Raw genomic sequence first — 14,908 nt, forward strand, 5'->3', positions numbered from 1 at the left:
AGTTTCTGTCAAATATGGCACCTTTACAAATACTAATCTAAGGACGCATTTCAAAACAATCTGGTATCTCCATTCTATGTTAAAAAAAGCTTTTAGAGAGTAATGAATGTGTTTTTGAGAATAAAATTTGCTTTGCTGTTTGTTCTTATGGAGCCCTTTTCGAGAGTAAGAATATCTTTCTGAGAGTAAGATTTGTCTTGCTGTGTGTTTCTTATGGAAATATCTCTGAGAGTAAATTTGTTTTACCGTTTTGTTACTGAAGTGTTGACTCAGTTTTGCTACAAAACAAGATTGCATTGCCATCTCTGTGTTTTGCATTAAATAAAAGGAACGAAAAAATAATTGTGAATATACATTGTACAGAGTCTGATTTTAATAACAATAAAGCGCTAAAGCTTTTAATATATATATATATGCAGTTAATATCTGCTAATAGGTGTTCAGTTGTTGAACGCTCCTCGCCAGCATTTTTTAAACGGGCAGTAAGCAGCGCGTTCGGGTGTAGAAATTGTGTATTAACCTTTTTTTTGAATTTTTTTTAAAAAAGCAATAGTAGCCAGAAGAAATTATATTTGAAAAATTGGAAATATATAATAAAATCATTGCATAGACAAGCGAAAGCTATTTAGCCACTTTTGATGAATATCGTTTTCCTTGTGGAATTGGAAATCAAAAAGCAAGAAACGACAACCAAACGCACCAATAAGAACGAAAAACTGGGAAAACCGTCAAAATCCGAAATAAAAAAAGTTGGGTGGATTTATCAAATCGTACACACACATATATTTACAAGGCTCGTTTTGTAGTGTATACATCAGATATATATCGGATATTTCGTAATACTTGTTCACAACTGAAGAAAAAAAATTTTTTTTGAAAAGTAATTTTCGTGCATTTTTCTGTTATTCAATATAAGTTTCAATAAATTGGGGGATTGCGGGAATAAAAAAGAATTTACCTGTAAAATTTTTGGGAAATATTACTAAACAAAGTGAAAGTGTTTCTTAAGAAAAATTTTACAAGAAAAAGTTGAGCTGGACGTGCTAAACATTAAACATTAAAGGTAGCGGCTTCTACACAGTTAAGAAAAAAAATTTACAATTAGCCTGATTACAAAACAGGTGCACTAGACAAGTAAAAAGAAAAAAAATCTCCCCGCGAATTCATTCATTGCTCTGTTGTCTCTAATTGTAACAGAGTAGATTTTTAAAAGAGCGAAAGCTAAAACAGCCGTCAAAAAGAGAGAGAAAGAGAAGGGGAGTTTCTACCAACCAATAACCAAAAAATATCAAACATTCGATTGCAACATGAGTGGATACACAGATTTAACCAAATTGGAAAATAGTCGGTAAGTGATGCACACTTTACTACAGAGACAATAAATAATTACATACGACTAACTTGCAAATGACGATTGGAGAGACGGAAATAGCTTATAACGACTTATGCATTATTGCAAGTAAATTAAATTTTATTATAATCATTGAATATTTTAGAAAAAAAATTTTTATTTTGAAGCCTAAGTTTATAGGTTTCTTTCTTTAGCTTAGGTGTTGTAAAAACGCTTTTTCTTTAACATGCATACTTACGCATACACACACATACGCCACTTACCATCTTCATAGTCATATTCTGTTCATTCTAAATACATACATATGAGCGTAAAATTTATCGTATGATTTTCTGTGACTGGGCAAAAAAAAATGTTAAAAAAACATTGTTTATTCAATGACTATTGTACGTAAGCTCTCTGCTTTATGACGCTGTGCTTGCAATATTGTTATGTATGTTAGTGTTTTATTGTAGTTTGGTTAGTTGCCTCAAAAAACCGCTTTTTTTTCTTCTATTGAATATCATGACACAATCTGCTTATTCGCGTTACGCTTTTAGCAGCGGCACAGCGCAGTACTTACTCCAACAACAATAACTATGTAGAAAATTCAGATTTATTTAGGGAGTCTTTAATTTGTTTACTTATTTGCTTAGAAATCTCGAATTCAAATTTCGTAGTAATTATCGCCTTTGTCTCATTTGCAGTAAAGCGTTAATTATGTAAAATGAAAAAAAAAACATTTCTTGGAAAAAAAATCACTTTTTTTCATACTTTGTATATATTGCACTTGTAATTGTTGTTTAAAGCACTTGTACTGTAATTGATGTGTGTGTTTGCTAATTTAGAATTATAAAAAAATAAATTTATATTAGTTAAATATAGACCTCACGCCACCCACTCATATTACAAAAGTCTTCTATTGAAAAACGACTGCTATTACAAGCCGGCTCGTGTTTGGCTTATCTAATAAAAATTAATTGTTTGTTTGCTATATGTGTGTCGCTAGGTATCATATATTTTCTTCATAAACATTTCAATTCTAATTTTATTAAAGCATATGGAAACAAAAATAAAAAATAAACAGAAAATTGAAAGGTGGTATATTACACATCAACCTACGGTTAATCATATCATGATTTTTCAAAATAAGACTTTTTATAAAAAGTGGATGGAAAAGCAGCCCGATTAGGCCCATTTTATGATCTAAAACACGTCAGAGTGCCAAATTTCATTAAAATATCTCAAAGGTTGCGTCTTGGAACTTGAACAAAGGAGAACAAGACGGACGGAGAGAGAAAGTTAGTTCCATTCAGACATTGATTTTGGATACAAATGAAATGTGTTACAAAAGCATTGAGCAGGAAGGAATGACTTGCTCTTCACTTTAAACGCATAACACGCTCGAATTTCACAACACATTGAAATCTCATTTATTCGCGGATGCATACGGATATCTCTACCTTTGACTATACAAAGACTACACCCACGAAAGCGTTTTAGCGTAAACAAATTCATAAACTACATAAACACTGAACTAGCAATGTACGAAAATCACATATCGAAGATTGCCTTTTTAAATCGAATCAATGCAGCAATAGCAAGTAAGAAAGCTGTATTCGGTTGAGATCCAACCTTTTATAGCCATCACCATTATGCTAAGAACGACAAAAGCAGTAAAAGAGCTAAATTTTCATGCTTTACAATTTGAAAAGGGCGAGGCTGTGTTTCTTTATTTTCCAAACAAAAGTTTGTGTCGCACGGCCATGTGGGCGTTGTAGTCATGTCCCCTGTAAAGTTTAGGTCACTTCCAAAATCTTTCGAAAGGAGAATGTTCACCACAGATACTACCCGTTTGGGCAAACGGACAGACGTACGTGCTTTAGGTGCATTCAAAATTCGGAATTGCCCAAAAATCTATGATGGGCGTAATAAGGTTTGTAAAGTATATTTTGAAATCCGATAAAAACACAAAAGTCTATTGAAGAACTGTTTTATAAAAGTCGACGGGACATGTGTTTGGTGATATTAAACGAGCATAATCGAGAGAACTTTTTTCTTTAAAAACACTGCATACAAGCTTAAATATATGGATATTAAGGTTCAATATTCAAGAGCATTGAATGTACAAACGTTCTACTGGATACCTTTTTTGGTTGAATTATGAAAATCTAATCGAGATATATGTACTGCACTACCTGATCTAATCTTTTTGAAATGCTTTGAAAAGGGAGAGCAACAAGAGATACTAAAAAATTTTTGTAGCTTCTATAAAGAACCTGATAGGATTCCTACAAGGAATTGTTCCTTGCAAATATAAAAAATAGAAATTAGTCTAAATTAGTAAACAAAAGAAACAAAAGTATAGTTTCATTCCTGCGTAGCATTCTTCGCCTGCATGCTGACAAAGAGCATTCTAAAGGGCGGTCTGCAGGATCTGAGTCGCTAATGGAAAAGTAAGAAACCCCTAAGTTTTAGCAGATAGTACGCGATGTGAAATGAGCATCGAGAAGTCCTCGCATTGACTGTTGATCTCCTTTCTGTTTTGTTTGTCTAATTAAAGCTCAACATTCATAACATTTATAATACCTATACCTAGATGTCTGTGTGTGTTTGTGAAATATATATATATATTCCGAAAATTTCTGACGCCAACAAGCGAAAGCACGGCCACGATTCGCCATTAAACACACCATATCATTCTACAGTTGTTCATATAACGACGTTTCAAAAGAAGGCTTTCTATGGAGATTGGTCGGCAAAGTGCTCCGATCGAAGCAATTCAATTGCATTCGTCGTCACTAGGCTAAAACATATCGATGTGCGAGATTTCATCAAAATGTCTCATATAAGTTGATCACAAGGAAACAAGACGGGCGGACGCACTGACAAGCTAAGATTCATTCAGAAAGTGATTCTTAAGGATGGACCTGTCTATCTTAACGCCTTCTGGGCATTGCTTATATCCGCATAAACTTAACATGCTCTTACCTTATACCACAATTGGTGTAGGATTATAAGAAGTCTCTTTGTAGGCGTGAAAACTGTCATTACCAAGGTTTCTACATATGTATGTACGTAAGAAAGGATCTTCGAAACGAGTTCGCGATACCTTTCATAACTGGAAATAATCAAAGGTGTATTTAACGCGCGTCGACAATTATTCAATAAGCAAACTAACTTCCCGCATTTACTCAAAGGGACTGAAATCAGTGAAAAACAAATTTTCGAAATTCTTATTAATGTTACAAACGTAAACCCATGGCTATCAAATGTTACTTTGGTGTAGCGGGAAGCAAAACTGTAACATATATTCAACAAATACATGCATAAAACTGCTACTACTGCTGATACTACTGCTATTGCTACAATGACCGTAAACCTTCACCTCACCAACCCTTATGTGTTTGTATGTGTTAGGTATACGTGCTCTTCATCTCAAATAAGCCATTGTCTGCAATTATGCAAGTGTTGTTGTTGTAAAATCATACGATTAAATTCAGGTCAACCACCACCACCAACATTGTCGTCATCATCATCATCATCATCATCATCATCAACATCATGATCATCATATTAACGTAAGTTGTGGTTGATTTTTGGAAGTATGAGCAAACAGAGCCGCACATTGTAGCAGCGTAGCTATGTCGTTGGGTTTGGCAAAATGATGCACATACCTCTGGCACCTTAAAATCACCCGATTTTTGCTTTGTATGCTGTAGAAGTAGAGCGCATGCGCTAATAATTTCAACAGCTGCCGTCTTTTCTTTTTCCCTTATTTTTTTAAAACGAACATTTCTTTTGGCAATAATTGGAAAAAGTGCCGGTTCATTGTGTAATTCATGCCACTTATACGAAAAGGAAGGGAGCAGGGAACGGTGTGAAGTACGATTTAATACTAGATACCCTTAAAAACTTTAAGAGAAAAAAAGCTTCGAAAAGCTTAAACTAAGTCAAAATCTTTGTCTACTGTCGCAACAGCCGTAAGGTAAGGGATGCAAAATGTTGCTCTCTCGACTTTCCTCGCCTATATTATATACAGTGTTCTTTGGCGCACGGCAACGACGTCTATACGTCTACGGCTTTCCGCTTTTCCTTCGCTTATACATCACGCGAGCGGTGGCGTGGTTTTATTCCACATTCTTCTTTTGATTTTTTTCCTTTTTTTTATAAAAAAAATAAATTTTTCAATTTAAATTCATTAATGTATTTTGTGCGATATAAATATATGATAAACTATTCAGCTGGTACTTGCAAAATTATTCGGTTTCTATTCATATCTAGAGATTTTAATTATTTTTCCGATCTTCTGAAAGATAAAGTAAAATTAATTCCATGAGGTGCTCTCAGCTGATTCATTTATGCCGGCATGTCTAAATGTATGTGTCAGCCCGTAGTGTTCGCCTACCTTATCTAACCATGTTCGCATATCCGTGCCCATAATATCTAGTCACGTCTACCTGTCCCTCTGTATATGTCGTCTCGCTATCTATTCACACTCGTCTGCACGTCTCGGCAAGTATCGGTATTGGTTTATTTAGTTTCGATCCCGTACCTAGCCTCTGCTGCCTGGATAGCCGTACCTGTCTTTTTCTTCCTCCTCCCATTCGTTTGTCAATCTTTTATAAATTACATTGCATAAAATTTCAAGTTTAACCAAACTCCGAATCATTTCCGTAAGCGTTCGCCCTTGAATCAAAACATTTCATCAAAATATATCTATATAAAAAAGGCAGACACAAACACAGACAGACAGATAGACATGTAGACAGATAGACGGACAAACAAGCTGAGGTGGGTCGATCTCAAGTCCTTCCGGGTGTTGCATACATCTGCATATATAATCAACATGTATTCCCTTGCACCTTGCACAGGTGGTGTAAGTGCTGTAAAAATGTAGTACGGTTCACATCTTTACGGAGAAATTTGATGGAAAAGTTAATTGTATTTTTTATCGTACGTACGCTTTTGTAAGCAGTACCCTAATGATGACTTATTTGAACTTTTATTCGCTTGATTACAGTTAGTTATTGCTTGATTATGCCGGTCGCACGCTTCTCTCATATACCTTCACATCATTTTGATTTAAAGCGAAAACGTTTTCTTATCTCGATCAATTCAAAATGCAGAGAACATTCTAAATATATTTAAATATTTTTACCCCACTTTTCGATATTTTTATGTATAAATGCCTAAGGAAGGAAAATACTTTTCTTCAAATTATTATCAATTAAGAATAAAAGGAAAACATATATACATACATTTGCGGCTTATTGTTTCTATTTTTGGCGTACAAGTGAAAAATTAAACTTTAAACCTGATCACTCACTTAAGCAGTGATGTCTGTGCGATGCCTTAAATCATTGTATGCCGTTTATAATTATGGATGAACGTGAAGCCAGACAAGAGATAGCGTAAATAATTATGATAATGACGATGATAATAATGACGTTGCTAAAGATGTTTATAAACATATAATTCCCGCAAGATTATTTAGCGTTCAATACGGATTCTTTTTACTGATTTAAATCGATTGATTTCAATATACGCAATAAATGCGTACATATCTATATACAAGAAATATATTTTATTTATATATATTTTTGTGTGTATATATTTTTATGTTTGCTTACATATACACAAATAAACAACGAATGTACTAAACACAACAGTAATATTAAGACACGCACAAAATGCGTGTTAACTGCGTGTCCGTCAGCTGTTGGTGTTCGTGTACAATAGGTTAACGCTGTAACTTGACACGTACGCGTTCGACACATTTTTTCATATTTGCAGTTAATCAGTGTCAATATTAAAGTTGATACATTTGGTGTTTCCTTTTTTTCATCTTTTATTTACTCCTCTAATCTTTACATTTTGCAAGTCATCTTGGCGACATGGATTAAATATATTTTTTATCAAAATATTTATTTTGAAAATTAATCTATGAAATTAAAATTATATTAAGTGAATTATCAAAAGTGTTCATGATGCGTTCTGCTGAAGGGATCGAAAAAAATATTCGTGGCGGCAATGAAACTGATGACAGGTCACACGACAGTCTCGTCATGGAATTATTTCCCCATCCTTCTTGTTTTTCTTTTTCTTCTAGAGATGCTTCTACTATTTTACTATTTTTAAGTCAGCTGAAGAGCATTTACAAAACTTTCTCAAACTATATTAATCCTCGGATTTTCATCTTGGATTTGCGAGACTTTGGAAATTACTCTCATAATCGAATGAGTTGACTATCATAGGGGCGTTAGGCGTGGAACCTTTTTGTACTTTGTTAGCTATTGTTAGATTTTGAAAGTAGTACGGAACCTATTATTGCATGGGGTATAAATTCAAAATGATATACGACGCCGAGCTCGACCTAAGTTAACGTAAGGGTCGATGTTTTAAAATATTTCGTAAAACTAACAATTTCTACGAAATGAAAGTCTGCGTATAGCAAAATGGTCTTATGTTGCAATGAGAATCAGTTCACAATAATAGTTTAAAGTAAAAATCGATAGCGGCAAATTTGTATCATGTACGACTATTTTTGGACGCCTTCTCGTGGAAGTTTCTGGAGAAGGCTACCTCTTCACAGGACGAAAGAGCCGAAAAAAGACGAAGTGATGCAATGTATCTGATGGTCGACCCTGCCCAGCTCTAATGTTCTTATTTCTTTTTTTGATGGTTGCGCATACACACCTGAACAAGAACAAGAATGCCCTAGCGTGCATAAAGAAGACACATAAGTAGCATGATTAGCAAGTTCCTCTTCACCAATCAGACCCCATTCTGTTTACTCAATCCAACTCGTACGATTCGCTTGAATAGAAAGCATAAGATTTTGTTTCTTTCTACTTCTTCTTCTCCTTTTTTTTTTGTTCTCAAGATAATAGAGAATTTGTTTTAATTAAAACTAAAATATCCCTTTTAATGATAGTAGGTAGCATTATACAAATAAACGATAAGATAAGGAATGTAAGCTCTTGTCAATCGAACAAACGGGATAATTGATTGACAGGTGTATGGTCGATAATTTCCCGGGTTAAGTAAGGAAAAAAAAGTAATTTTTTCCCAAAATTCAACTTTATTCGTCAAGACAAACAGTAACTTTCAGAGTGACTCCGTTTTGTGTAAAAGGTTTTATTTATCAAAGATCAAAACACACTTCAGTTTTCCTGATGCGCTCAACATTTGATCCGATTATTTTCGCTGGAATAACACTTTGAAAGTCGCAAACGGATAGTAGTCGCTGGCACCTCGATTTGGAGGAAAGGTTAAGCGGTGACGAACTTCGGGTCGTGGAAGTTGCCATTGCCACAATTGGCTTGTGACGCGCCGCCGCATTTGTGCTTTTTTGATAAAACGTTTACACGTTGCCTTTACACAAAACGGTTGCAAAATAATGAATGCATCGGCGCTCAAACGCGTTCAGGATGATCCTTTATCCGTAAACTTAATACATCTGCTTTTATAACGAATCATACCACCATGTGATCCTCAGTTGCTCATGAGAATGCTGGAAAAACTTAAAATATTATTCGTCCTGTTTATAGTTTAAATATATTTTTATGCTCTATATGCACACTTGTACATGTAGCACACATTCGCCATAATCCTGGCAAATAGCTTCATGCAAACGACTCATTACTCATTGCAATAATATTTCGAAGAGAACTTATTGATCACGCAATAGTATATGCTTTAAACAATTTCCTATAAATTTTCAAGATTTTCAAGATTTTCGGGACAAAACAAGCGTAGCTATAACAATACTTTAATCAATAAATCCTGTAACTTAATTGCGTCTTTAGATATTACGTCCCAGAACCTTGTGCTCCTTAGCACTGAATGGGGTAAGAAGCAATAACTGAGGACTCGCTTATGCCTGCCTATGTTGCCTCCGAATCGCTATTAAAAAAAGTGCGAAATAAAAATTTTGCTGATGATAATAATTACGATGTCATTGAAGCGTAAAATCACATAATTATTTGTTATCTTTAAAGTGCGAAGCATATGCTGCTGGCAAAGTTCCTTTACCGATGCGCGAGCATAATGAAATTGTTTGCGAAAACTTGCTTTCTTTTTTACTTCATTTATATTTTTCTTTTCAATTCTTTCATTTACAGTAGCAGAAGGAAGCATAAAAAATAAAGAAAATACCGTCTGCCGATCAACTAATTGTACACACACCACATTAGAGTGTATTAAAATAGTACAGTGGTATATTAAATTTGAGGGGACTTATGCTACACCCAAAAAGACTTGACCATATATATTATGTAAGTAAGTATGTCCGTCTGCCCGCCCTGTTTTCAAAGGTCACAAGCAAAGGTCAATCTTGTGTAAAGGTCGCAACTTTTGAGATTTTTTGATGAAATTTCCTACCTTCACGGCCTGTTTTGGCGCAAGGATGAATGCTACTGAAAATAGATCGAATCGGACCATCTCTTCGGCCGGCTTCCATATAACGCCCTATTTTGAAAAGTCGATATATGGGAAGAGACTGCAATTTTCAAAACTTCTCGGCAAAAGTGGCTGGTAGTAGTATTTCGACATACAAATTGATATGCAAACTTTTTTGGACCGGCGTTGGCAATATATATATAACCATTCTTACGGAAACTCAAGCTTTATATGCTAAGGAGGCGAATTTCCAATATTTCATAGGAAAAAATTGGACAATAACAGTATATTGACAAAGAAAACTGCTTTAGTGAAGTTGAACCACGTAGGTCTACTTTTTGGTTACTAAGGCATATAAAGAGTCTCATGAAACGTAACGCTTTACATGCCAAAAAAAACTAATTGTTAATTTTTTGGAATGAAAACGTGGTCCTGGCAGTAATTAAATAAAAAAAGCAAGTGGACCTAGTTTGAACAGTATGGGTCTATTTCTTGGCCCCGCTCTATATAAAATGTCTTATGAATAGCTAGCCGTTCGGGAAAAGACTTAATTTTTAATGTTTTATGATGAAAATTAATTCCTAATAGCGTTTCAACAAAAAAATTAGCGATAGGGAATAGGGATCACATAGGCCTATTCTTTTTTTGACCTCAACATAGATAAGTGCTAACATTCCAATATGCGAAAGCAGTTAGTAATAGCAGGGTTTTTGCTTCTTTTAGGCGCACTGGAGCACAATACTTACTAGACTGTTCAACTATTTCCAGGTCATAAGATTAAATCCAACGTTTATCGCCAGTAATAATTATTATAATTTCAGATTATACATATCAGATCAGAGCTTGGGCAATAGCTGGCCCTTGAGTTCTTAAAGTTTCAAAAATCTCAGTTTGCTCGGGCGTAGCAGGGTTGCAAATGGATTGTATCTGCTTTCACGATCAGTTCTGCTAAGCAGTTATAAAATATGAAATATTTTCTTCTTTTTCTTCTTTGCTCATTAAATTATACAATCAACGACCTAAAGACAAGGAGAATTGATGCCAAATGCCGCATTTCTGATAATAGTTGGGCTTTGCTATGGTTCCCGCTGTGACGTAAAATTCAAAATTGGCTCGTCGATGAAAAGAGTTGGCCATCCCTGTTTTAGCACATCGCCAATCATAGGAAGCGTTTCTTTTGACACTTCCAGCACGACGTTCTTTTTCAAACAAATTTGTAGCTTTTGGAACAAGACACGAACACAAGGCAGACAAACTCAAATCACCCTTCAATTGTAATCTTGATAAACACTTATCATGAAATAACTCATCATATTTTGAAAAAATACAGTCTCATTACTTTTAGGGGCCAGAAGTATTTACATAAAGGATGAGAAGTGTTTCCATATAACGCATTCGCACTCATGTTCTCATCATATCTGTCCTTATTTCGTTACTACATTTCAATGCTTTTTCTATTACATTTTGTCGCCGGTTGTTACACGTAAATGTTTCGGCTGTTGTAGGTTTTTTATCACTTATTGCCAAAGTAATTGCATCACTTTGACTTTTTAAACTTTTCTGTTTGCCAAGGTCAGCAATTACAAAATACAGTTTTCAAAATCAATGCCAACATAGCTGAAGAAAAGATAGAAAAAAATTAAACAATTCCACGCGTTTCGCCGCTTCGAATAATTTAAGGATATTGTCGCTTAAATAACGGTGCATAACATTGTTGTTGTTGTTAGCAACAACACTTACCTGTTTTTGAACTTGGCCCTTAAACACACATTGTAATGTGACATATATATATATATATATATATATAATGTTAACCGCACACCTTCACTATGTGGTTTTGCGAAAGAAAAAAAAAACGTATTAGTCGTGCTTTGAAATAAAATTTTTTTTTTTCAAATTTTACTTTGTGTTGAGTTTCAATGCTTAAGCCATTGCTCGAGAAGGGGCTCCTTGTATAAAGTAAATAAATGTCGTTTTTTCTTTTTGTTTTCGTTTTTCTCCAAATTGGCGATAACTTAACTGTCACCTCTTTAAGTAGTCGCACCGTCGCATTCAGTACCTAGTACTGGTTAGGAATTTTTAAATAGTTTCTATCAAAGTAAGCAGAAAAAAAGTTGAGACTTTGTATATAAAGCTTCGGTTTAACAAAAGAAAAAAAACAAATTTTTTTTGACTTTGATATTAAAAGCAATTTTTTAAATCTGCCGTTAATGTTTCAAACGAGTTTTGTTTGTTTTTTTTTTTTTACTATAAATAATTTCTTATGTAAATTTTGAAAACCGCACATGTCTAGGTATATGATCATTTTTTATTATCATATTTTAGAAGAAAGCTAAGCGTTTTTCAGAAATAGTTTACCGGTTTAAAGGATCGGTTAGGAAACACAAGAGTTTGCCGGCTTTACTAAAATCTAAAATTATAAAAACTTTTTCCATACGGAGAACAAAGTTAAAGACTTGGGCATGGCGGCCTGCCTTGTTTAGATATTAAGAACTTAGATTAAAAAATAATGCTGATAACTAAATTTCGTTTTGCTTCTTTCAGAAACTGCTTGAGACGCATAGCTCGCCATGACGAGCCACAGTTCTCAAAAGACAGCATTGTCAATGTTATGGAGAAATTTGTAAAAACTGTCAATATTATGGATGATACCATACTCGTACCATGCAGGCTTATGGATCGGCAGGTAAGCGTTGGAAATTTTATATATCATTTAAGTCTCAAATATCTCTCTCTTACACTGGAACTGCAAAAATGACTATGAGGAGAGTTCAGTAAAGCAAGGGCTCTCATTTTAATTTTCGGAGAGTAATAATTTTCGTTAAAAGTTATGCCTATTAGTTAAAGTAATGCATTTGAAAGGAAAAATCCCTCCTCCTACTCATCTTTTGTCGCTTGTCTCACTTTGGCTTTTGACTTTTTTTATGAGCAACTATTTAGGAGATGTCCCTTATACATGCGGGCAAGATGGTGATCGGGAAGGGTTATAGGAAGATAAAGAAGGGGTGCCGAAAAGAAGGGAGTAATGTTTGTGAACGTTTGACTTGAAAGTGGAGGTACGGTATAAAAACCACTGTTAGTAAGTTGCTCCAAACGCGGGCAGTGAGAAAATCGAGAAAACCTTGTAGTCTTGCTAAATGGCTTAAATGGCGGACAAATTCCTTTTATCTCTGTAGAACACTTGCCCTGAATGCCTCTACTCACAAACGCAACATAGGTCAGATTACAAATATGCTCAAGGGATTCGAGTGTGTAGGACACACTTTTATCGCCCATGAGTGTCTGAGTCTTTCGGTGGATGCGGTCGGGGGCCCCCTTATTGTAGTAAGTAGTCATATGAAAAAATAGTGCAATACTTAGGACCACGTAAGAAAAATCGTTTAGCAATAGTACTTCGGCATTCTAAATTTTTGTGAAAACTTTGGATCAAATAGGGCAATAAGATAACTGAAATTTCCCATGATAAAAAAGCCGACATGGATTACATGGGTTTGTTTTTTTAGGGATGCTTATGAAGCCAAGCCCTTTTATGGCGGCAAAGTGTAAAGTGGAATAAAGTCGGCAGCCAAACGTGTGCAAACTACTGGTGTTAAAGAGTACTTATTATAATAGTTGATCTTGCTCGAGTAAAGTGCTTTAACAGGTCTCAATTTCGAGTTGAATTCTTATGAGAAAGGAATTTTAGTTTTAGAGAGAAAATAATTTCAAGTCAATTGCAAGTGAACAATGTATCAAAAATCGGGAGAGTTCTCTCTTAAGCAGCTACTTGAGAATAATTTTAAAAATATTCTTTCTCATTTTATATTTGTATTATTCGTATGGGTGAAGGTGGGTGATACTACTGATATTATGCCAGCCTCTGGTAAAGATGTCACTTCCAATCAGCATACTCAACATGCACCGAAACGTAGCACTGTCAATTCAAAAAATGTACATGAATTCCTACATTCATCGGAACTTTTCAATTTGTATAACATGTTGAATGCTCTGAAAAATGATTTATTGTGGACCGGTAAAGATGAAAATGACGATGATGAAGAAATTAATGTGAATGAATTAAATCGAGAGATTGTGGTCATTAACGAACCAATAGATGGTAAGACTGATAACGCTAGCAGCTCACACCCGCCCGCTAACGGTAACATAGCTGTAGCTAATAGCAATACTAATAATAATAGTAACAATAGTGGGGGAGTGGTTGCGGTAAAAGGTCATATTAGGCGCCCATCAACCGCTTCGACGGCATCGATAGCTTCGGTCAGTCAACTGAGCGATTCGGAAAGTGATATTTCGAATGAAAATGATTCTGGTGTTGAATCAGAGAGTCATAAAAATGCTGGTAGCGCCGATTCGACGAGCGGCAGTGAGGATGGCGATGTAGAAACCAAAAAATTAGCCAATGTAGATAAAGCTACTGAATTGGCCAAACGCTGCCGAAGACATTTGAATGGCTTATATAAATGCTTGGAGCAAATGACAGAAGCAGCCAATTATCTAGCAGCCCGATACCAAAGTGATATTGGTGGCACTGTGTAGGGTTTCTTTTCCTAGAGAAATTATACGCCTACCCGTCAACCTCTACATACAACAAAACAATACAAAGAAATATTCTTATATAACGTAAAAGCGGGGATAGGGATTTAAGAAAACAAAAATACAAAAAACGAAAAAAAAAGGAGCTGCTAAGCAGATCGGGGACGCTTCTTCTGTAACGGTTCTAGTTTAGTTATTGTAATAGGTAATAGTAAATAGTACGTATGTATGTATGTATGTTTGTATGTGTGCTTGCAGACATGACAAAAAAATTTTGGTTATCTAATAGAAAATTGCAACAACATTAACAACAACAATAACAGCAACAACAACAACAAAACATGTGAATAGTATATTTATCTATAAATTGTAGTTCAAATGTAAAAAAGAAAAAAAATGTGTACAGAAAACAGCAAAAACAACCATCAGAAACGAAAAAAAAATATTATGCAAAAAAATATTCAATACCAAGAGAAAACCAAACAATTAATTAAATTAACTAAAAACCCGGTGTGTAGATGATGTGAAAAAATTATCCAATCACTAGAAAAATCATTTCTAGATTTTAAATTATTTTTAATAAGAAATATTTGCAGAGCTTCTTTTTTTTTCTTTTTCAACTAACTGAAAGGAAAGACCGTT

General features: G+C 34.6%; 1 protein-coding gene across 1 annotated transcript; it reads left to right on the top strand.

Annotated features, from left to right (window-relative positions):
* The first annotated feature begins 460 nt into the window (after positions 1 to 460).
* On the top strand, positions 461 to 14,342 carry LOC119636446 (GATA zinc finger domain-containing protein 7). The gene is made up of 3 exons (XM_038031781.1): positions 461 to 1,348; positions 12,278 to 12,419; positions 13,562 to 14,342. Exons 1-3 carry the CDS (start codon positions 1,308 to 1,310, stop codon positions 14,267 to 14,269), a joined length of 891 nt encoding a protein of 296 aa, XP_037887709.1. The 5' UTR covers positions 461 to 1,307; the 3' UTR covers positions 14,270 to 14,342.
* Positions 14,343 to 14,908: the final 566 nt, after the last annotated feature.

Source organism: Glossina fuscipes, unplaced genomic scaffold (genome assembly GCF_014805625.2).
Source record: "Glossina fuscipes isolate IAEA_lab_2018 unplaced genomic scaffold, Yale_Gfus_2 28, whole genome shotgun sequence".
NCBI lineage: Eukaryota > Metazoa > Arthropoda > Insecta > Diptera > Glossinidae > Glossina > Glossina fuscipes.

What these genes read in the sequence shown, in the direction of transcription:
- LOC119636446 (XM_038031781.1), top strand. Translation starts at nt 1,308, where the DNA reads ATGAGTGGATACACAGATTTAACCAAATTGGAAAATAGTCG. An exon ending in ACCAAATTGGAAAATAGTCG is followed by an intron (nt 1,349 to 12,277) that starts GTAAGTGATGCA and finishes TGCTTCTTTCAG; the next exon opens with AAACTGCTTGAGACGCATAG. An exon ending in GCAGGCTTATGGATCGGCAG is followed by an intron (nt 12,420 to 13,561) that starts GTAAGCGTTGGA and finishes GTATGGGTGAAG; the next exon opens with GTGGGTGATACTACTGATAT.